We start from the raw sequence: 21544 nt of genomic DNA on the forward strand, positions 1-21544 counted from the left end.
TTAGTGCGCATGATACCACATATAATACATAATTGCTTGTGAAGAATTTACATTTTGGATAGTTGTATATTCATGACACTTGAATCCTGGCTCGATCACTTCCTATGATCTAGAAGAAGTCGCTTAACCTCTCTGAATCTCAGTCTTCCTATCTGAATATTGGGAAAGGGTTGTTATGATTAAATGAAGTCATACTTATAGAAAGCACTTAGCATGGTACCAGCATAGTAAGTGCTCAGTAAGTGGTGGCTGTTATTCTTCTGGATAAAGTTTATTTATAAAACCTTTTATTTTGTTAGAAATTCCCTTGTTTCATGTCTTAAATGCACGGATTACATTTGGAAATGTTAATGGCTGTAGCACTGCTGAAGAAACTGTATCTCAACATGTGGAAGGGACCCAGCCTGATTCAGGTAAAAAAAAAAGTTGGATTTTGTGATTTAAAAAAAATTCATACATTTAATCATTATACTGATTATTCAGTTTGAAATTAAGAGTATTTTATGAAGTTGATTTCTGTCCTGAATGAAAGAAAATTTTAGATTTAGTTTCGATTAAGTAAAACAAAAAATTTGTAGGAATGTATGAATATGACCCCTCTTGAATTAACAAGACAGTCTATTTTAAAAAACAACTTTACTGAGGTGTGACATGTAATCACATCCTCACATTTTAAATGTGACAGTTTGTTGCATTTTGACAAATGTATACAAACCCATGTAACCATCACCACAGGCAAGATACAGAACATTTCCATTAACCCCCCCTAATTTCCTCAGGCTCCTTTGCCATCAGTCCCATTCAGATGTTGGATGCTGTTATAAATGGATTTGTTTCTTAGTTTTATTTTCCAGTTTACTCACTTATATTGAAACTTAATTGGGTGTTTTTCTGTTTCTTTTTTATTATGGTACAATAATGTTCTGTGTCTTAGGCTAGTTGAAGGATATGCAGGCCTTTGTTTTTATTATTATCACTTTTGAGTTTACAGGTGTGTTATATACTCTTTTTATGTTTACTATTTTTCATAATAATAAAGGAAAAGATAAAGACATTGGTGTGATTGTGTGTATATCTACACACACACACACACACATATCACATTCCTCAGAGGACACACAAGTAAACACTAGTTACCTCTGGCATTTAGAAATAGGAGATGGGGTGTAGGGAGACAGATCTTCACTTTTAATTTTGCAGTCTTGTGTATTTTTTTTTTTTTTGGTGATTATGCATTATATTACTGAAAAAAAAAGTCAAGGCAAAAAGGAAAAAAAACAAAACATTATTCTAGTACTTTTCCCTGTCGAGGTTATTCTTCTTCGAAATCTCTCTCACCTAGCAGCAAATCTTGATATTAGTCAATTTAAAAAATCTTAATAGAAGTTGAAGGGGAAATTTATCCTGCTAACTCAGGCACTGGACTGTTACCGTCTGTGTTTCAGTTTCCCCTCTCACAAACTTCGAGGTTGATCAGTCTGTGTTTGAAATCCCCGAGTCTTACCACGTTCAAGACAACGGCAGAAACGTGCACCTGCAGGATGAAGATTACGAGATAATGCAGTTTGCCATCCAGCAGAGCTTACTGGAGTCCAGCCGAAGCCAGGTACATGTATCAGAACCAATGGCAGGGCTGGGAAGGCTTTACCCTCCCGTTTGGCCTCAGTCTTTGGTTCTAAATGACAAGTTTGGCATATTTGTGGTATTTACCTAGATTATATTTTATGTCCCTGGTCTTTGATGAAAGCTTCTTATATAAGACCATGTGCGTAGCCCCCGTCCGCAGCATTTACAGGATGTTCCCTGCCAGACTTGGTGGCTTCCTGCCCTACAAGAGTGGGGTGTGCTTCTGCCCTTTGGTGTGGTCCTGGGCTCCTGCTATCCACTGGTTTCCTTACATCATTCATCCAGCAGATGTTTGCACAGTGCCTGCTTTGTCCCAGGCTTGTGCCAGGTGCTGGGAGGTTCCATGGTGAAGCAGCCTCAGCTCCTGCCTTCATGGAGCCACTAAGCTTTGAGAACGGTGCCCACACTCCAGTGTCCTCCCAGCCGAGGTTTTTCACATTCTTGCTTTTTCTGGAGTCTCAGAGCTTGGTAACATGAGCCCCCCTCTCCCATGGACCCATTCTTAGAGCCATTTTGTTTTCTGAGGCTGCTGGGCCAAGGGCCAGACCCCAGTGCTGGCATGTTGCCGAGCGGCTTCCCTCCCCTCACCCTCACCATCAATCCAGTGTGCTTCCCCATTCTAAGTGAGCTTATTTCTCCCCCAACAGCTACATCAACCTTGACCATACATTTTGAAAAGAGGAGTAGCCAAAGATGACCAATAATGAGTTACGTATTCTGGTCTTGCTCTGTTCATTTAAACTTTGCCTAAGGTTGAGTAGTTTTAAATAGATTGGTTTGATATCAAGTAAGAGAAACTGGTAGCCGTCAGTCAGGGTAGCGGGACAGTGTTACTTTAAAATAATCCCAGTCCCTGTTAGTTTTTCACCCAGCACCGATGATAATGGACTTGAAATATTGTTAATCTTGTTCTTGCTGCTTTCATTTTGTTGTCAGTGTAACACTTTATTCCTTCTAAGGGGTATTCACATGCATCTGTTTGTCTTTCCTAGGAGCTTTCAGGACCAGCTTCTAATGGAGGGATCAACCAGGCACATGCCTACGACGCCCAGTATGAGAGGTGATTGACATGACTCTTGATTAACCCGAGGTTGGTTCAGGTGCCTAGGGCATGCAGCAGCAGGCCTGGTGGGAGAGACTTGGTAAAATGTTGGCTCTCCTGCGTCCTTTGTGGCAGTTCCTCATTGAATTAGCTCTAAGCTTGCGGTGGCTGAGCTTCCAGGAACTGGTGATAGAATCGCTGACCAGTTCCTCTGCCAGTGTCATGGGCAGAAAGGCACCCTTTAAAGTTGTTCTGATCTTCTGCAAAGAATGTAATATGATCACAGAAGGGCTAAGTTGCCCTTAGTGGGAAGTTTATACAGTTCCCCCGACTGGGGATCAAAGCCACGCCCTTGGCAATGAAAGCTCTGAGTCCTAACCACCGGACCACTGGGGAGTTGCCAGATTATCCATTTGAGGAGGAGTTAAACTGGAAAGACTCATTTTATGGAGCATCTTCCTATAGTCTGGGCACATATAAATACCTGTTGAAGAAGTTGGGATTTGCTTTAAAATAGACCCAAGCTCAATTCTTAGCCCTGCCCTTAGAGGCTGGGTAATCTCGGGCAGGTGTGTACCAGTACCTGCAGCCCCAGTTAGGTGAGATTGATGGCCTCATGCATACTGAGCGGACAGGAAGCGCATGGCACTGCGGGCACTGGGTCCCGGGCTGAGAAACATGGGTGTTGCTGGCCCGCGGGGGTGACTGTTTCTTCCCCTCTGTGGTTCTAATGCAGGGCCATCCAGGAGAGCCTCCTCAGCAGCTCCGAAGGCCTGGGCTCCGACACCTCCAGTGAGACCAGCCGCTTTGACAGCGACCTGCAGCTGGCCATGGAGCTCTCCGCCAAAGAGCTGGAGGAGCGGGAGCTGCGGCTGCGCGAGGAGGAGGCGGAGCTGCAGCAAGTCCTCCAGCTGTCACTCACTGAGAAATAGGCCCGCCTGCCTCCCGCCCCCTGTCTGCGCTCCCGGCTGAGGGACTGCGCCTGCGCGGGACTGCACCTCACCCGGGTGCAGCAGATGGCAGCTGTCCCCTGCTTTCTGCAGAGGTGCAGTGCCGGGGCTCCTCTGGGCCTACCCGCCACGCTCCCCGGTGAAGGGGCTGGGGTCCCGCCGCCCCTGCGCTCCAGGTATCAGGGGAGGAGAGCATCGTCACTTTCCATTAGCTCTGTTGGCTTGCAGGTCACGTTTTTTACTTACCAGCTTTAGATACAAATCCAGCCCCTCCTCCCACTGCCCCTCCCCCAAGGTTTGTAGATTAATTTTTATCAAGGAGTGATGATGAGTTTTTGCAGAGTCGGGTGCTTTCAGAGAGGAGAGCAGTAGCCTTTGCAGAGCGTGGTGTATGAGGACCTAGGAGACACTTCTTTACAGTTCACCAAAGAAATGGACCACCTGTGCCGATCTGCTCTTCAATGTTTACCTTTGTACAAGGTATCCAGGGCACCCTCACTGTTCCTAAGCCACCGCCACCTTATTCCACCCTTCCCAGCCCAGCTGAAGAGGAGATAAGTACAGGATCTATTTTAGATTTAGGGTTAACTATTTGCATCAAATTAAGATACACAGATGACAACAGAAGTTGCCTTAGCCTTAAAAATTACTGATAGTTTCAAACCACCTCACTCCTCTTCTTGTCGAGGAGGGGTCTGATTTGAATTTATAAAGGCAGTTCCTTTGAGAGCAGGATCCTCCAGGCTAAACCCAAGGCAGCTAATCCTGACCCTGAAGGAGCAGCTAGGATAGTCCGAGGTTTGTTCTTGAAGTGGGCAGGCTGGCCAAAGGATCACCAAAGCAGGGGTGTGTTCCATGCCTTCTCTGGTTAGAGGTCTCCACCCAGAGGCCTGGGAAGACCCCACCACGTGCCCTAGGCACACCGGAGAGGAAGGGGTGGGCTTGAAATGAGCAAAGGAGCTACAGACAGAACTCAGTGGCTCTGTACTCAAAAGGGAAAATGGTGAATCCACGTTGCTTTTTAGAGTTCAAATCAACATCTTTCTGGATAAATATATTTTTTAACAGAATCTTTTTATTATTTTTAAAAGAGATAAAAGCGACTGCTCCCATCCGTAGCAATACAAGGTTATACATTTTAACCAGATTTTCTCAGGCCCTTTTTGGGATACCTTTAGTAGTTAACTATTTTGTCTAACCCTCCTGTAAATAACCATCGCACAACATAAGAGGACCCTGGGGAATGCGGCCGAGGGCACCATCACTCCAGCCCGGCCCATGGATTCATTCCCACAGGCTGCACTGAAGTCCCCCAGTTAACAACATGCTCCTCTGTTCCGCGTCCGTTACCTACCTGTTGCGCTTTGGGGATGGGAAGGGAAACCAAAGCCCCCGTTCCAGTAAACGGCCGTGTGTACAGTTAACTGTTGCCAGCGAAATGTGCCCGGTCACAAAGAACTGGGCTTTTGATTCCATGTGACCATCTGCCTTTCTCTTCTTGGTCTGACCAAAATTCCTTCTCCGCACACGAGGCCAGTATATGCAGCATCACATCTGTCTTAGACACACAGCCTGGCGTTTTGTTTACTTAGCCTTTACCTCCAGCAAAGACGCGTCTTGGGAATGGCTGCATTTAGGCCATGTGTTTACTCACCGAGGTGAACAGAGGTAATTTCTGTGTTCGCATTCCATTGTTCTGCTTCCCCATGTCTTTGACTTTCTCCCTAGGAAGTCAGTTAAAAAGGGACTGAGCCTTGTGTCACCATCACAGCATTCTTCATGTATGTGTTCACTCTCAAAATACAAATAAAGACAGCTTCCTTAGAGGGTGCTCGTACGATACACTGAATGCTTTCGAGTCTTTTTTCTCTCTCTCTCCACGTTTTTCTAGACCTCTTCTGTTGCGTGTGTTATTGGAACATTAAAACGCCTCCCAGTCCTCAGTTGTGTGTGACTAAGGTTTCCTCACAAACGCAGATGACCTCAAAGAAGATGAGTTGAACTATGGCAATTTCAAATGGCTGCGGAGCCCTGAATGATGGAGTTGGCCTTCCCAGGTGGTGCTAGTGGTAAAGAAACCGTCTGCCAGTGCCATGACCGATGGAGTTTAAAGTCCAAGCTAGACCCATGTCCAGATCTCTGTTCATTTCCAAGGCAAACCATGCAATAGCACGGTAATCCAAGTCTATGCCCCGACCAGTAACACTGAAGAAGCTGAAACTGACAGTTCTATGAAAACCTACAAGACTGTCTAGAACTAACACCCAAGAAAGATGTCCTTTTCATTATATGGGACTGGAATGCCAAAGTAGGAAGTCAAGAAATATCTGGAGTACAGGCAAATTTGGCCTTGGAGTACAGAATGAAGCAGGGCAAAGGCTAATAGAGTTTTGCCAAGAGAATTCACTGGTCATAGCAAACACCAGATTCCAACAACACAAGAGAAGACTCTACACATGGACATCACCAGATGGTCAATACCGAAATCAGGTTGATTATAGTCTTTGCAGCCAAAGATGGAGAAGCTCTATACAGTCAGCAAAAACAAGACCAGGAGCTACCAGCTCAGATCAGGAACTCCTTATGGCCAAATTCAGACTTAAATTGAAGAAGGTAGGGAAAACCATTAGGCCATTCAGGTATAACCTAAATCCAATCCCTTATGATTATGTAGTGGAAGTGACAAATAGATTCAAGGGATTAGAGCTGATAGAGTGCCTGAAGAACTATGGACAGAGGTTTGTGACATTATTCGGGAGGCAGTGATCAAGACCATCCTCAAGGAAAATGCAAAAAGGCAAAATGGTTGTTTGAGGAGGCCTTACAGATAGCTGTGAAAAGAAGAGAAGCGAAAGGCAAAGGAGAAAAGGAAAAGATATACCCATCTGAATGCAGAGTTCCAAAGAATAACAAGGAGAGAAAAGAAAGCCTTCCTCAGTGATCAATGCAAAGAAATAGAGGAAAACGCTAGAATGGGAAAGACTATAGAGATCTCTTCAAGAAAATTAGAGATACCAAGGGAACAATTTATGCAAAGATGGGCACAATAAAGGACAGAAATGGTATGGACCTAACACAAGCAGAAGATATTAAGAGGTGGCAAGAATACACAGAAGAACTATACAAAAAAGATCTTCATGACCCAGATAACCACAATGATGTGATCACTCACCTAGAGCCAGATATCCTGGAATTCAAAGTCAAGTGGGCCTTAGGAAGCATCACTACTAACAATGCTAGTGGAGGTGATGGAATTCCAGTTGAACTATTTCAAATCCTAAAAGATGATGCTGTGAAAGTGCTGTACACAATATGCCAGCAATTTTGGAAAACTTAGCAGTGGCCACAGGACTGGAAAAGGTCAATTTTCATTCCAATTCCAAAGAAAGGCAATGCCAAAGAATGCTCAAACTACTGCACAAATGCACTCGTCTCACATGCTAGCAAAGTAATGCTCAAAATTCTCCAAGCCAGACTTCAACAGTAAGTGAACCATGAACTTCCAGATGTTCAAACTGGATTTAGAAAAAGCAGAGGAACTAGAGATCAAATTGCCAACATCCGCTGGATCATTGAAAAAGCAAGAGAGTTCCAGAAAAACATCTACTTCTGCTTTATTGACTACATCAAAGCCTTTGACTGTGGATCACAACAAACTGGAAAATTCTTAAAGAGATGGGAATACCAGACCATCCTACCTGCCTCCTGAGAAATCTGTATGCAGGTCAAGAAGCAACAGTTAGAACAGGACATGGAACAACAGACTGGTTCCAAATCGGGAAAGGAGTACATCAAGGCTGTACATTGTCACCCTGCTTATTTAACTTATATGCAGCGTACCTCATGAGAAATGTTGGACTGGATGAAGCACAAGCAGGAATCAAGATTGCCGGGAGAAATTTCAATAACCTTAGATATGCAGATGACACCACACTTACGGCAGAAAGCAAAGAACTAAAGAGCCTCTTGATGAAAGTGAAAGAGGAGAGTGAAAAAGTTGGCTTAAAACTCAACATTCAGAAAACTAAGATCATGGCATCTGGTCCCATCACTTCATGGCAAATAGATGGGAAAACAATGGAAACAGTGACAGACTTTCTTTTCTTGGGCTCCAAAATCACTGCAGATGGTGACTGCAGCCATGAAATTAAAAGATGCTTGCTCCTTGGAAGAAAAGTTATGACCCATCTAGACAGCATATTAAAAAGCAGTGATATTACTTTACCAACAAAGGTCCATCTAGTCAAAGCTATGGTTTTTCTAGTAGTCATGTATGGATGTGAGAGTTGGACTATAAAGAAAGCTGAGTGCCAAGGAACTGATGCTTTTGAATCGTGGTGCTGGAGAAGACTCTTGGGAGTCCCTTGGACAGCAAGGAGATCAGACCAGTCCATCCTAAAGGAAATCAGTCTTGAATATTCATTGGAAGGACTGATGCTGAAGCTGAAACTCCAATACTTTGGCCACCTGATGCGAAGAACTGACTCCTTGGAAAAGACCCTGATGTTGGGAGAGATTGAAGGCTGGAGAAGGGGATGACAGAAGATGAGATAGTTGGATGGCATCACCAACTCGGTGGACATGAGTTTGAGTAAGCTCTGGGAGTTTGTGATGGACAGGGAGGCCTGGCATGCTGCAGTCCATGGGGTCTCAGAGTTGGACACGACTGAGCAACTGAACTGAACTGAGACCGATGTCTAGAAATGAGTGTGGATTTACGATTGAGATCCTGCAAGGGAAAAATGTGTAATCAACTAATAAGACTCCAAGCCCCTATAATCCAAGCAACAACCTGCAAACTTCTTAGTCTCAACTTTAGAGGATGTTAAGATCAGTATTTTCTAAAATAACCCATTTTTGTGTATGTTAGTATAATGTGTTTGCTGGGGGGGGCGTGGCAAATAACCTGAGTACAGTTCAGCTTAGGGAACCTAGGGTTTGACCCCTGCCCCCTGCACCCCTGAAGCAGAAGGCCAGGAGAATAATTCCACTTGAAAACAGCAGCTGGGCATAAAAGTTTTCAGTTTATTTCTCTCTTGCTTCCAGAATTGATATTTTCTTTCACCTTTACTACTTTCTCATACTGAACAGATGGTAACATTGGGATGAAGATGCAGGCTGGGTTTTCCATAGAATGACTATGGCCAGTTTGTTTCAGAAAACCAAATATGATTGGTTTACCTGGCTGGTGATTACTGGGCAAAAGGCAGGGCACAAGGTTTATGAGTCTGATAAGTTTTTACTGTTTCCTTTTAAAATGCTAAAAATGGCAATAAGTGTTTAGGCAGATAACAAAACATGGCATCCCAGATGACGTGGGGATGTGGGCTCCTGTGATGACTCTGTCCCTGCCGCTCAGAGTCCCCACCACTCCGCCCTCCAGTCACAGGCCAGCAGTGGTGATCCCAATTCCGTCTGTTAGTTTTCACATCACCTGATCCTCAGTAGAATAAAGAAAGATAAAGTGTGCATATCTCTGTTTTATAGATAAGAAAACTGAGGCTCTAAGAGAAGTCAAGCCTGTTTGTAACTGGAGCCGGAACAGGAATCCAGGCCCTCTGGCCCCTGACCCAGCTTGAGAGATTACTTAGGGCTCAGTTTTCTGAGTAGCTTGGAGCTCTACTTCACAGTGCCTCCTTAAGAGATTAAATCAGATTCCAACACACACACACACCTGCATTTTAGATGCTTGTGAAATAATGACTAGGATAAAACATCACTTAAGATTTTACTTTAGTTTTAATGGGCATTTTGCTCAGAAGCACAGAACAGTGGACGTGTCAGTGGCTCAGTCCAGGGTTACACACAAAATCGTTAGGTCAGTTATAGTATCTCACTTCAGTTATTTCACATTTAGTTCAGGTTGTTTAAAAAAAAAAAAATCAGTGCTGTGCTAGAATGGAGCACAAAATAAGATAAGCGTTTTAATTTAGTAACACAGATAAGCCTAGCACCCTTAAAATAAATACTGTTAAGAATGAAAGTATTTCCAGGGGGGGATGTTCCAGTTCACCAACAGTGCAAATGAATAGCAGCATTTTCAAAGTTGAAATTAAATTGTGTAAACACACACCTACTTGCCCCTTGGCCTTGACAGTGAATACGCACATCTGCTGCGTCCTGCGCCCTCCCCACTCAGGGCGGAAAAGAGCGCCTGCTGAGAATCAGAAAGCTGCCCTGACTTCCAGGCCACGGGCTGGGAAGACTTTAAGTGCAGGACAAGGAAGTCAACGTGTTTGAGATGGGCCAACTGCTATACCTCCGGTCGTCCCCAGAGCCTCCCAGCCCAAGGGTGCCGGTGGTCACAGGCCTACCTGGCGAGCCTGACTTCAGTGGAGGCATCTGAGCACAGAGCTCTATGCAGCGTGAGGAGTGGGGTGGGGGGGTACCGCCTACATTCCCCACGGCGGACACTGCTTTGCAAATGGGGCATCGAGGCCACCTCTGGATAATTAAAAACATTTGTTATTCTTATCCCATTGTGACCAAATGATTCTTAAGTAGGGAATGTCAACAGGTCAAGTCTTCCTTAACAGTTTCAAACAAACTTTCCTATCCAGGGTGGTTTTTTCACCACTCACAAAGTTATGCTTTCTTTCTCGTGAGCACTCCATCTTTACGCTGAGCCCCGGAACTTCAGGTCTTACTCTCAACAAGCACAGCCAGATATAGGAAGAGACACCGAGCAGCAGACTCAGGGCCCAGTGCTTGCCTTCCAGCATTAGGATAAGACAACGGCTAGATGTTTTCTCTAAATTGTTCAGAATTTACCAACTGTCCAGACCAAAGACCATTTCCAAACAGTAACGTTCTGATTCCAGCTTCTCCACTGACCCGCGTGCAACACAACTTATTCCGTTCCCAGATGCTCGTGGAAGGACTTGCTTGCTCGGCTGTCACCGGCGCCGAATGGGCTTGTAGACACAGAATGCCATGAGGATCACGGTCACCAGCAGGAGGCTGAAGATGGTTCCCATCAACACTGCAAAAGGAAAACAGTTACCACCCAAGGGCAGCTCAAGCTCTCCAAGTCGTCTGCTGACAGCGACGTGCGCAATGCCACTCCGTACCAGGCACCGTGCCGGGTGTGGGGGAACCAGCCATGACAGACTGTGATGGAGGTGGACACTGCCTGGACGGAATGGTGATCCCCTGAAAATTGGGCTGGGAGGAGGGAGCGAAGCAAGAAAGGCGGGGAATGAAGCCGGGGAGAAAGCGAAGAGCCAGCTCACGCAGGGCCGTGTCGACTAGGAAGCTTAAAGAGAGGCTTATGGGCAAAGAGGGACATGAGCTGACTTAGTTAGAAAAAAGATCCCTCTGGCTGCTGCGTGGAGAACCACCCCATTATAGGGGGACAAGAACAGAAGCAGGGAGCCCAACTATGTTTTTAAAGCCATTCATAAAGATTGGAGATTCAATAAGAATAATGTGCTTCAGTCTCTTGGGGCGTCTTGACAAGGGCTTTCTGGTCAAAGAAGCAATGAAACAACTTCATAAATCTATTATGTTTCTGAGTGAATTTCACATCAAAATTTTCTAAGTTGCTTAGGTGAGTAATGGAACCTATTGTTGTTACCCCACCCCCCACCCCCCCACCCCGCCCCCGCAGTGCAAGACTAGATATAAGGAGGTGGGATTTAACCTAACTAGCAACCTGCCGAAAGTGATGTGCAGCCCTCTTTGTGTGTGTATCCCAGAAACCTTGGGGGAAGCTCAAACTGAAGTTACCTTAACAAGTAAATGTACGTGTATGTGTTGGTAAGTAACCTGGGCTCTACCTGGGGCCTAATCATGCTTGGTCTCCAGACTGGTTACTGTTCCTCTGAACAAAACCAACAAGATTTGACCAAAGTTTTATTTAAATGAGTAATTTGAGCGTATCTTATCTACCCCACTCACACACTCACTGAACTGAGCTATTATTTAAAAACTGGCCATGTAGAGAGATCACCTTTCACTGGAGAGGGAGGGAGGAAGGATGAAGAAGGTGACCAAAACGGAAACTGCAAGAGGCCAGAGGGAAGTTTAAGGGTCTCTGTTGAACAAAACCTATCTCAAAATAGCCCTCATTACCTAAATACCTGCCCTCATTTTCAAAGTTCTGCATTCCATGAGTTTCTAAGGCTCTGTTTTTAATTGGACCTAAAGTTGTCTTATTCCATTTAAACCAATGTTTCCCCGCCGCCCGCCCCCCCCAACCTGTTTTTGAAAAGGCTCAACAAAACCAAACCTCCCAGCAGGAATGCAGGGGACTAGAATTGGAGAATGTAAGTATTCTTTAAAAAAGAAAAAAGAAGAGCTTAAACCCCAAGTTGTCAGGTACACAATAATCTGTTGGGATAGCTAACCTTATGGACCTGGATAAACCTGCCACTCTTCATTTCCCAGGACCTGGGAGAACTTAAAGACCACTTGGTGGTGGCATTGTTTAGTCGCCAAGTCGTGTCTGACTCTTCTGTGACGCCATGGACTGTAGCCCACCAGGTTCATCTTTCCATGGCATTTCCCAGGGAAGAATACTGGGGTGGGTTGGCATTTCCATCCCAAGGGGATCTTCCTGACCCAGGGATCAAATCCACCTCTCTTGCATTAGCAGGTGGATTCTTTACCACTGAGCCACCTGGGAAGCCCTTAAGGCTACTTAGGGCCTTCCTTATGGTCACTTCCCCTTTTCAAGCCTCATTTCTACTCTGTAACATGGGGCAAATGAAACCCATCTCACAAGAGTGAGTTTCCTGAGGGCTAAAGATGAATGTCATTTAAACAGCGAATTTCAAGTGAAATGTTTTTGTACTGTTTTGGAACTATTCTAATACTGCTCTTTTTTTGTTTGTTTTTTAGCTTGAGTTAACACTGTCACATGGAATCTATTGTTTTAAACATAATATTAAAAGTGGCCAACATATTCTGAAAGAATTCTAAAATCTTAGCCTTGGAAGGCTCTCAAAGGACATCTGGTCCAGCTTTCCACGGAATGTGAATGTTTTTTCTACAATCTTCCTGGCAGTTCCGACTCTTATTTGGAATACTTCTGTGTGTTTGTTTGTCAACCAACCAAAATACTAGAAAATTTAAAAGCACCTCCACATCATGATTTTTTTTTTTTACTGTCAATTGTGTCTTACTCAAACAAACTGCATTTTAGATCTCAAACATTTTTTCATATTTTACATGAAAAGCGCTTAACACAGTGCCAGACAGATAATAAGCACATGATAAATGAAAGCCGTTATTATCACCAAGACAGGCAACACAGCACAGCAGTCAAGAACACATGGTTTGGGGTTTACACTGTCTGGGTTCCCATCTACACTTACAGGCTACATGACTTTACAGAAGTTACACAATCTCTGTCTGTTTCCTCTTCTGTAAAAATGGAGATACAAATTCCCACTGCATAGAACTGTCCAGGGGAGTGTTTCTCACAATCTGTGGTAAAGGACTAGTTTTTGTAACTTGTCTGTCCCAGTGCCACTACCTAGCCCTACTGGGCATGACTGACTAGCAGCTCCCACTACCTAGAAAGCATTCCCATTTAGAGAGCTAGAAGTGGTTTTGAGTTGCTTGGATGTTGCAACAATGTCACACTTAAATTTCTAAATAATCTCAAGTGCTCTAAGACATCTCTTTGCAGATAACAAAGAGTCTGCAGACGTCACAGGGCTCTGCCACCACTCCTTGAATAGTACTGTTCTACACAACAGCAGCGGATTCTCAACCATGGGGATTTTGCCTCCAGTGGACATTTGGCAAGTGTCAGGATACATTTTGATTCTCTGAGCTGAGAGTGGGGTGTCCTCCTGGCATCTAGTTGGTAAAGGCTGGGGATGCTGCTAAATATTTCAGAGTGCTCAGATAGTGTGTGCTCACAATAGTATGTCCACCACCCCCCGACCCCGCCACTGCCCTTACCCCTCGAACAGAATCATCTGGTCCAACATGTCAGCAGCACCAGGATGAGAAATCCTGTTCTAAAGTATTAAGCAGGATGATGTATGGAAACTATGGAGCAAGTACAAGGTACTTGGGTACAAAGTGGTCGATACACGACAATGAACTCACGGAGAGTCAAGGTAATCCAGAAACAGTACCACATGGCAGCGTGGTAGATATACAGACCTACCAATGAAGTTCAGCACAAAAGACTTTTTAAAGTTTGCCAGCCTTTGAGCTCCAGGGCCCCTTCCAAAGTCACGTACTTCTATATGTATATATGTGTGTGTGCATTTCGATGACAGCCTCCCAAAAGGATGTTTCAAGCCCCAGAAAACTAAGGTTCTCCTACTGGCCTCCACCACTTCCTTTATTTATTTTTGGAACTCCTGCCCTTTGCAGTGGAAAAGCAGAGTTTTAACTACTGGGCGGCCAGAGAAGTCTGTCCACCTGGCTGGCCGTGTAAACTTGGGCAAATAACCTCACCTCTTTGAGTTTCACTTTCCTTATCTGTAAACCGTACCTTTCTCGTTAAGTTACTGTGAGGCTCAAATAAAATCATGTATATAACGTGCCTAGTACACCGTACATAGGAAACGCTCAACAAATGTCAGTGATCATTATGGACTATGACTACTAGTCCTGTTAGGAAAGCCGAGGGGTGACATATTCTGCGCGGTGTTGCCTAGCTCGGGCGCACACAGTCATAGAGGAGGGGAGCCAGAGTGTGACCTGGGTTATCCAGGGCATTCATGCAACCTGCACCTATCAAGCCCGCAGTGGACCAAACCTTCCGCTCAGCCCCAGGCCTTCGGAGAGGGCTTGCACCAGCACCCGCTGCCCTCACACTGCCCACACCGTCCACACCGCGCGTGCCAGGCTCCGGCTGCCCGGAGCGGCGAAAGCACAGACCAGACCGCCGGCCTGCGGCCACTCACCCAGGTTCTGCCCACGCAGCACCGCATACGGTCGGCTCCGCTCTGGCGGCTCCACGGGTGTCGGGGCCTCCGCCTGTCCCAGCAGGAGGCTGTACAGTCCGAGGCAAAGCCACTGCCACACTGAACGCAGCATCTTCCCTGACAGTCGGTGGAAGGCTAGTCACTTCCGCCGGAAGCCCCGTCCCGTCTCCTCCCGCCTACCACCTTCTATCGCACCGGGAGAGCGTCATTGCCAGGGTAACTGTACTCCCCGGCCAGAGTTCAGCCCTCAGTAAGGTTCCTCGGGGATCCACGTTCCTCCAGGACTAACGTTTCCACCCGGCCCAATTTTCAGGAGATCACCCTTCCGTCAAGGCAATGTCCACCTCCATCACAGTTCCGTCCTGCCCAACGTTCCCCCTTCCTTTGAGTTCCAGGTGCGCCCCCTTGCATGGAGGTTTCTTAGGTCCGTTTTGGACCTCTGGAAGGTGTTTTACGAATCCGTGTATTTTCTTATTAAATCTTCACCACAGGCCTAAAAAAGAAAAGACACTATTCCTATTTTACAAATGCCACCTTCTCTGGGAGTTTTTACCTGGACATGGTTTTCTGAAACGCTAACCTTCCCACTCCTTCTCTGTGTATACTCCCTGCTCTAACCTCTCTCATCCCCTCATAACCCCTTCCTGTTTACCTATACATTTACCCTACATTTTGTTATTTTGACTAAAAAAGTGCACAGTGTTACAGTTGTGAGTTAAGTTTTATTTGGGGGCAAAACCAATACTTTGGCCACCTCATGCGAAGAGTTGACTCATTGGAGGGATTGGGGGCAGGAGGAGAAGGGGACGACAGAGGATGAGATGGCTTGATGGTATCACCGACTCGATGGACATGAGTCTGAGTGAACTCCAGGAGTTGGTGATGGACAGGGAGGCCTGGCGTGCTGTGATTCATTGGGTTGCAAAGAGTCGGACACGACTGAGCGAGTGAAATGAACTGAACTGAACTGAACTGAAGGACTATAGCCCAGGAGACAGACTCTTAGATATCTCTGAAGAACTCCTCTGAAGTGGTAGGGGGCAAGTCGGTATAAATGTGATTGTTAGTGCAAGTTTGTGTGCCCAAGGGCACAATGAGGCCAAACAAACCAAAACGTCAGAGTTGGGAGCAGAGAAAGGCTTACTGCAGGGCTATTTAAGGAGACACATGTCTTATACCCTAAAAAGCCCCTCGCTACCCACAAGGTGTTCAGCAAAGCACTTTTAAAAGCCAGATTGAGGTGGAGGTGGGAGAGGGGGTCACGGGTATGTGATCAGCTCATGCATAGTTCTCTGGTTGGCTGATAGTGAGGGAACAGGGTAGTGTTACAGGGGTTAACTGTATCAGTCCTTAGTCTCCAGGAGGCCTGGGGCTATGTGCTTATGGTCATCAAGAAGTTAACATTTTCCATTTGGTGGGGGGGGGTTCACATCCAAACAAATGTGTGCAATTCCGGAAGTGTGCATCAAATACTATTATCTAAGTACTTTCAGTTCAGTTTAGTGGCTCAGTCGTGTCCAACTCTTTGGGACTCCATAAGGGGCAGCACGCCAAGCCTCCCTGTCCATCAGCAACTCCCGGAGTCCACCCAGACCCATGTCCATTGAGTCGGTGATGCCATCCAACCATCTCATCCTCTGTTGTCCCCTTCTTCTCCTGCCTTCAATCTTTCCTAACGTCAGGGTCTTTTCCAATGAGTCAGCTCTTTGCATCAGGTGGCCAAAGTATTGGAGTTTCAGCTTCAACATCAGTCCTTCCAATGAACACCCTGGACTGATTTCCTTTAGGATGAACTGGTTGGATCTCCTTGCAGTCCAAGGGACTCTCAAGAGTCTTCTCCAACACCACAGTTCAAAAGCATCAATTCTTCAGCGCTCAGCTTTCTTTATAGTCCAACTCTCACATCCATACATGACCACTGGAAAAACCATAGCCTTGACTAAACGGACCTTTATTGACAAAGTAATGTCTCTGCTTTTTCATATGCTGTCTAAGTTGGTCATAACTTTCCTTCTAAGGAGTAAGTGTCTTTTAATTTCATGGCTGCAATCACCATCTGCAGTGATTTTGGAGCCCCCCAAAATAAAGTCAGCCACTGTTTCCACTGTTTCCCCATCTATTTGCCATGAAGTGATGGGACCAGATGCCATGATCTTAGTTTTCTGAATGTTGAGCTTTAAGCCAACTTTTTCTCTCTCTTTCACTTTCATCAAGGGTGCTTTAGTTCTTCTTCACTTTCTGCCATAAGGATGGTGTCATCTGCATATCTGAGGTTATTGATATTTCTCCTGGCAGTCTTGATTTCAGCTTGTGTTTCATCCAGCCCAGCATTTCTCATGATATACTCTGCATATAAGTTAAATAAGCAGGGTGACAATGTACAGCCTTGACATACTCCTTTCCCGATTTGGAACCAGTCTGTTGTTCCATGTCCAGTTCTAACTGTTGCTTCCTGACCTGCATATAGGTTTCTCAAGAGGCAGGTCAGATGGTCTGGTATTCCCATCTCTTTCAGAATTTTCCACAGTTTATTGTGATCCACACAGTCAAAGCCTTAGGAGCTAAAGCAGAGGATATGGGGAAGGCCTGTCCTGGGAAGGCCTCACAGGGTCCAGCTCAGTTATAAGACTTTAACAAAGAGGGATCCATGCAGTCAAGCACACATTTTGGCAGAGGTTTACTGCTAGTCAGAAGGAGCTGGTGTCTCTATTAATGATGTTAGTGCTTTTATAGATTTAAGAAGATTCAAGGATTTGGGCTCATAAAGTATCCTAAAAAATATTTAACTATCTGAAGACCAGTTTTTCCCAGAGCACAAAGTGCCTCACTCCTGACCTCTGCCCTGAACTCCTGTCAGGGTGTGTTGAAAGTCACTGACTGCTCATGTGACTCATGAACTCATCCGTGTAAACACAGAAGGCAAGTGACAATTTTTAGTTCGCTTTGAGTACCTGCCACCCTCTTAGGATGTAAGGTTTATAGGGGCAGAGATTTGTCATTGCTCACTGTTGTCCCAGAGTCTGGAAGGGTAACATATTATGTTCTAGGAATGTTGGCTGAATAAATGAGGAAACAGCTTAGTTAAGTGTTTGGCCCAGTGCGGCACAGAGTCAATGGCAGAGCTACACCTTGACTCAGGTATAGTTTGGAATCTTTTACTGTTTGCTGAGAAGATGAAACTGAGAAATGGAATATTTCCTGGCATATCAGTAAACAAGGATGTCACAGTCATGAGCGACTGCAGCCCTCCGGTGTGAGTTCGTGAGCCCTAAGGGCACTGGGGGAGGGAGAAAAATCCCTGAGATCTGACAGCTATTGGGCTGCAGCCACTCCCTATGGTGAACCCCCAGGGAGCCGGGGATGTGAGCAACACTGTATACTGGCCCAAGATAGCTGACATGCATATGAAAGGAATGATTTCAGTGACCCCAGACTCTTCCATCTTTCCATTCCTAGAAAAACACAGAATTCCTTAACTTGGGATATCTGGTTTTCTTTAATTAATAATAATCTCTTGATGTTTGGACTACCTGCCCTTTGTTGTAAAACTTCTATATAACCTGACTCCTTCCCTCACCTCCTCAGAGCAGTTCTCTCTGGATTACTTGAGATGCTGTCTCCAGGGGCTTGAAGTCCTAAATATTCCCACTGAATGAAACATAACTCTCAACTTTTAGGTTGTAGATATTTTTTTTTCTTCAGTTGACAAAACCAACACAGAAGAAAGGAGGTCTGTGATGACTGTAGAGATGAAAATGAAGTCGGATGACATTAGCATCTAGCTCCAGACAACGAGGCTAGACTTTGCAGTCACTTAAGCTGATAAATTTCTTTCTTTTTTAAAAAAAATTTTATTTTCTGGTTGCACCATGGAATCTTAGTTCCATGACCAGGGATCAAACCCACACTCCCTGCTTTGGAAACACAGTCTTAATCACTGGACTAGCAAGGAAGTCTTCTTTCTTTAATTTTTTTCTTTCATTTATTTGTCGAGTCAGGTGGCTGTGATTTTCACCCCAAAGGATCCCTATGTGGTAGACCTTCAAAAACCTGAGTTGAATAAGAAATATCTTATCCAACTCTTTTTAGCACAGGATATGTCTGTTTCAGCTGTTGACCTGTCCTTTCAGCTGAAGTGGGACCCAGCCAGCTTTACTCTCACCTCCGTCCTCTCCTGTCCTTAATTCATTTCAGCACATGTTGACCTGAAACAGGAAATCCACCCATGACCTTCATGTTCTTTTAGACCATTTTTTTTTTCTTTCTTGGGCAGTTGGGATTACATTTTCAAAAAACCCCAGCAGCAGTTGAATGTCAAGGGGCTTTCCTGGTGATCCAATGGTTAAGACTGTGCTCCCAATGTAGGGGGCCCAGGTGCAATCCCTGGCCAGGGAACTAAGATCCCACAGGCCACTCAATGATGTTAAAAAAAAAAAAAAAAAGTGGAGTGCCAAATAATGATAAGAGACTGGCTTCCAAGAAAGTTATATATTATATCTAAAGTACAGCTGCAAATGTATATTTTCACCTACATTTACTGCAAGGAAGCAGCTGTCTTCTGTACCATCTGTCCCTTTTTGTTGTTAATCAAGTTTGCATTTTTCATTTTTCTCAAACAGAAACATGTTTATGCTCCTGCGTCCTGGGACAGGGTGAAATTTAGCTTCGTCGACATTCTAGTTTTAAAACTATCAACTTCACAAATTTTACTCTCCATCAGTTTGAGTACATCTACTTCAAGCACTTTGAAAATCACCTCTTTTTTTTTTGTTTGTTTAATGACGCTAGTCACAGTTCTACTTCACAGAACAATGTCACCCTGGTGGGGGTGGGGGTGGTCTGTATAAAAGAACCTTCTCTTTTGTATAAGTGATCTTTAAAAGTTTGTGTTAAGACTCAGGAACTAACTCCTACAACCAGTAAACCATTTGGAACCTGTCACTAAACACTTACTTTCAATTAACAGGAAACAAACCTTCTCCTCTCCCCCTACCTCCAGTACACCACGAAACACACTGTGTTCTGTGTCTACAGACTTGCCTAATCTGGGCATTTCATGTAAGTGGACTCATACAATATGTTTTTATTTATTTATCTTTGGACTAACTTCTCTCCCTTAGATACATGAGGCAGACATGCTTATGTTCACCTGGAGGCCTGTACAAAATCATTCATTGCAGAATCATTCTGAGTAACCACCATGGAAAACGACATGGGTTATAGTACGTAAGACACAGAGGAGGTAAACTTGGTTTGCTTATTCATAGCATGTTAGATACTGAGCCAGCAATTCAAAATGAACTCTTGCTTCTCATAACAACCTCAATGAATTCAAAGACTATTCAGACATAATATTCAGCCAAACACAAAGGAGAGCAGACTTGTGTTTCCAGTTATTTGACGTCAAAAGCAGAGAAATCTAAAATATGGTGATCATAGTCAGAATGGTGGGTTCCTACTGGGGGGGTTACTGACTGGAAAATGGTGAAAACTGTCCTGTCTACGTCTTTCAGAAGTTCTGTATATTGATTTGGATGTTGGCCATACACACATTGGGGCCTCCATGATAGCTCAGTTGGTAAAAAATCTGCCTGCAATGCAGGAGACCCTGGTTCAATTGCTGGGTCAGGAAGATCCCCTGGAGAAGGGATAGGCTACCCACTCCAGTATTCTTGGGCTTCCTTTGTGGCTCAACTGGTAAAGAATCTTCCTGCAATTTGGGAGACCTAGGTTCAACCCCTAGGTTGGGAAGATTCCCTAGAGAAGGGAAAGGCTACCACTCCAGTATTCTAGCCTAGGGAATTCCATGGATGATATAGTCCATGGGATCACAAAGAGCCAGACACGACTGAGAGACGTTCACTTTCACTTTTCATAGACACATTTATATATACAAGAAGTCATCAAGCCGTATACTTAATATCTTAATATACTTAATATTTTTTTAAGTCAGTAAGACACTGAGGGTCACAGACTTAATTCGTTAAATTCCCAGGGTACCAGCCTAGATGGCTACTTTCCCAATTAAATTTGCATGAACTCCTTGCTCATCCAAGGCTGGTCCATTGAAGGGGAGTTAAATCTTGGCAGAGCCATCATGTGACAGTTGGTTTGGAATGTCCTAAGTTCTGAGCCAGCTTAGGGGTCAAACAGACCGCTGGTCACGTGGGGTGGTCACCTGGTCATCGGGAAAGCTCAGCGTGAGACAGCTGACAGTGTGAAGACGCTGGGGGAGGATGAACACATGGTTGTACTTCCCCTGGTCCTTCAGAGGGGCTTCCTTCAGAGAAATCTGTCATGTTTGGGGTCAGGGATTAAGTCCTAGAGGTGGGGGGCTGGGTCAGGGTTTGAGCCATTATTTTGGCTCAAGACCTCCTCTGGGGTATCAACTCTCTCCTTGCAGAAACCCTGGGGCAGGATATTTTGAAAAAGGGGGAGAGGAGCCCTTGGTTCGTGAATAAGGCATCATCGGGAAGTCTTAGGAATTCAGGGATCTCTGTCCTCAAGGAACCAACTACGTTCCTGTCTCAGTTCCATCATACATCATGTGACTCTGGATGAGGCACTTAAAATCTCTAAATTTCAATGCTGTGAACTAGCAACCCACACCAGTACTCTTGCCTGGGAAATCCCATAGACAGAACTGGCGGGCTACAGCCCGGGGGGTTGCAAAGAGTTGGACACAACGACTAAATAACAACACGACGTGGGCTACAGCCGCTGCACTGTCCCCTCCACAGGGCTGACACAGGGAAACATTGAGATACATTCTCCACGAGCCTCAAAAGCACCCCTCCCATGCACAGGATGAAAAGTAAACACCCACCCTTCCCTGTCCTATAGCCATCAAGTCCTCTCTCTGGAGGCAAGCCTACCCAGTTTCTAGCTTTTTCTTCTGCACATTTATTGAGCAAGTGCTTAAAGAGGACTTCTGAAGTACTCTTTCTTAATTTTTCCTTGTATTTAACTGTTTTAAGCCTCATACCACGATACTATAGGTACTATTTAAGAACAGTGCAGAGAACTGTGGGGAG

The 21544-nt window shown here is 45.0% G+C and overlaps 1 protein-coding gene and 1 long non-coding RNA gene across 5 annotated transcripts in view; one reads left to right on the plus strand and one right to left on the minus strand.

Moving 5' to 3' along the window:
• Positions 1-5462, plus strand: part of ANKRD13A (ankyrin repeat domain 13A) — a 34791-nt gene extending 29329 nt beyond the window's left edge. For all 4 annotated transcript variants that reach the window (XM_013970720.2, XM_018061119.1, XM_018061117.1 and 1 more), the window contains 4 exons: positions 300-413; positions 1446-1606; positions 2619-2686; positions 3405-5462. In XM_013970720.2, the coding sequence (XP_013826174.1) occupies positions 300-413; positions 1446-1606; positions 2619-2686; positions 3405-3600 (539 nt within the window). In that variant the 3' untranslated portion in view covers positions 3601-5462. The remainder of the gene's footprint in view (positions 1-299; positions 414-1445; positions 1607-2618; positions 2687-3404) is intronic.
• On the minus strand, positions 9339-14823 carry LOC108637847. Its single transcript, XR_001919365.1, has 2 exons — positions 14490-14823; positions 9339-10600 (listed from the first exon to the last, which is right to left on the minus strand). It is a non-coding gene; the product is annotated as an uncharacterized LOC108637847 (long non-coding RNA).

This window comes from Capra hircus, chromosome 17 (assembly GCF_001704415.2).
Source record: "Capra hircus breed San Clemente chromosome 17, ASM170441v1, whole genome shotgun sequence".
Classification (NCBI taxonomy): domain Eukaryota; kingdom Metazoa; phylum Chordata; class Mammalia; order Artiodactyla; family Bovidae; genus Capra; species Capra hircus.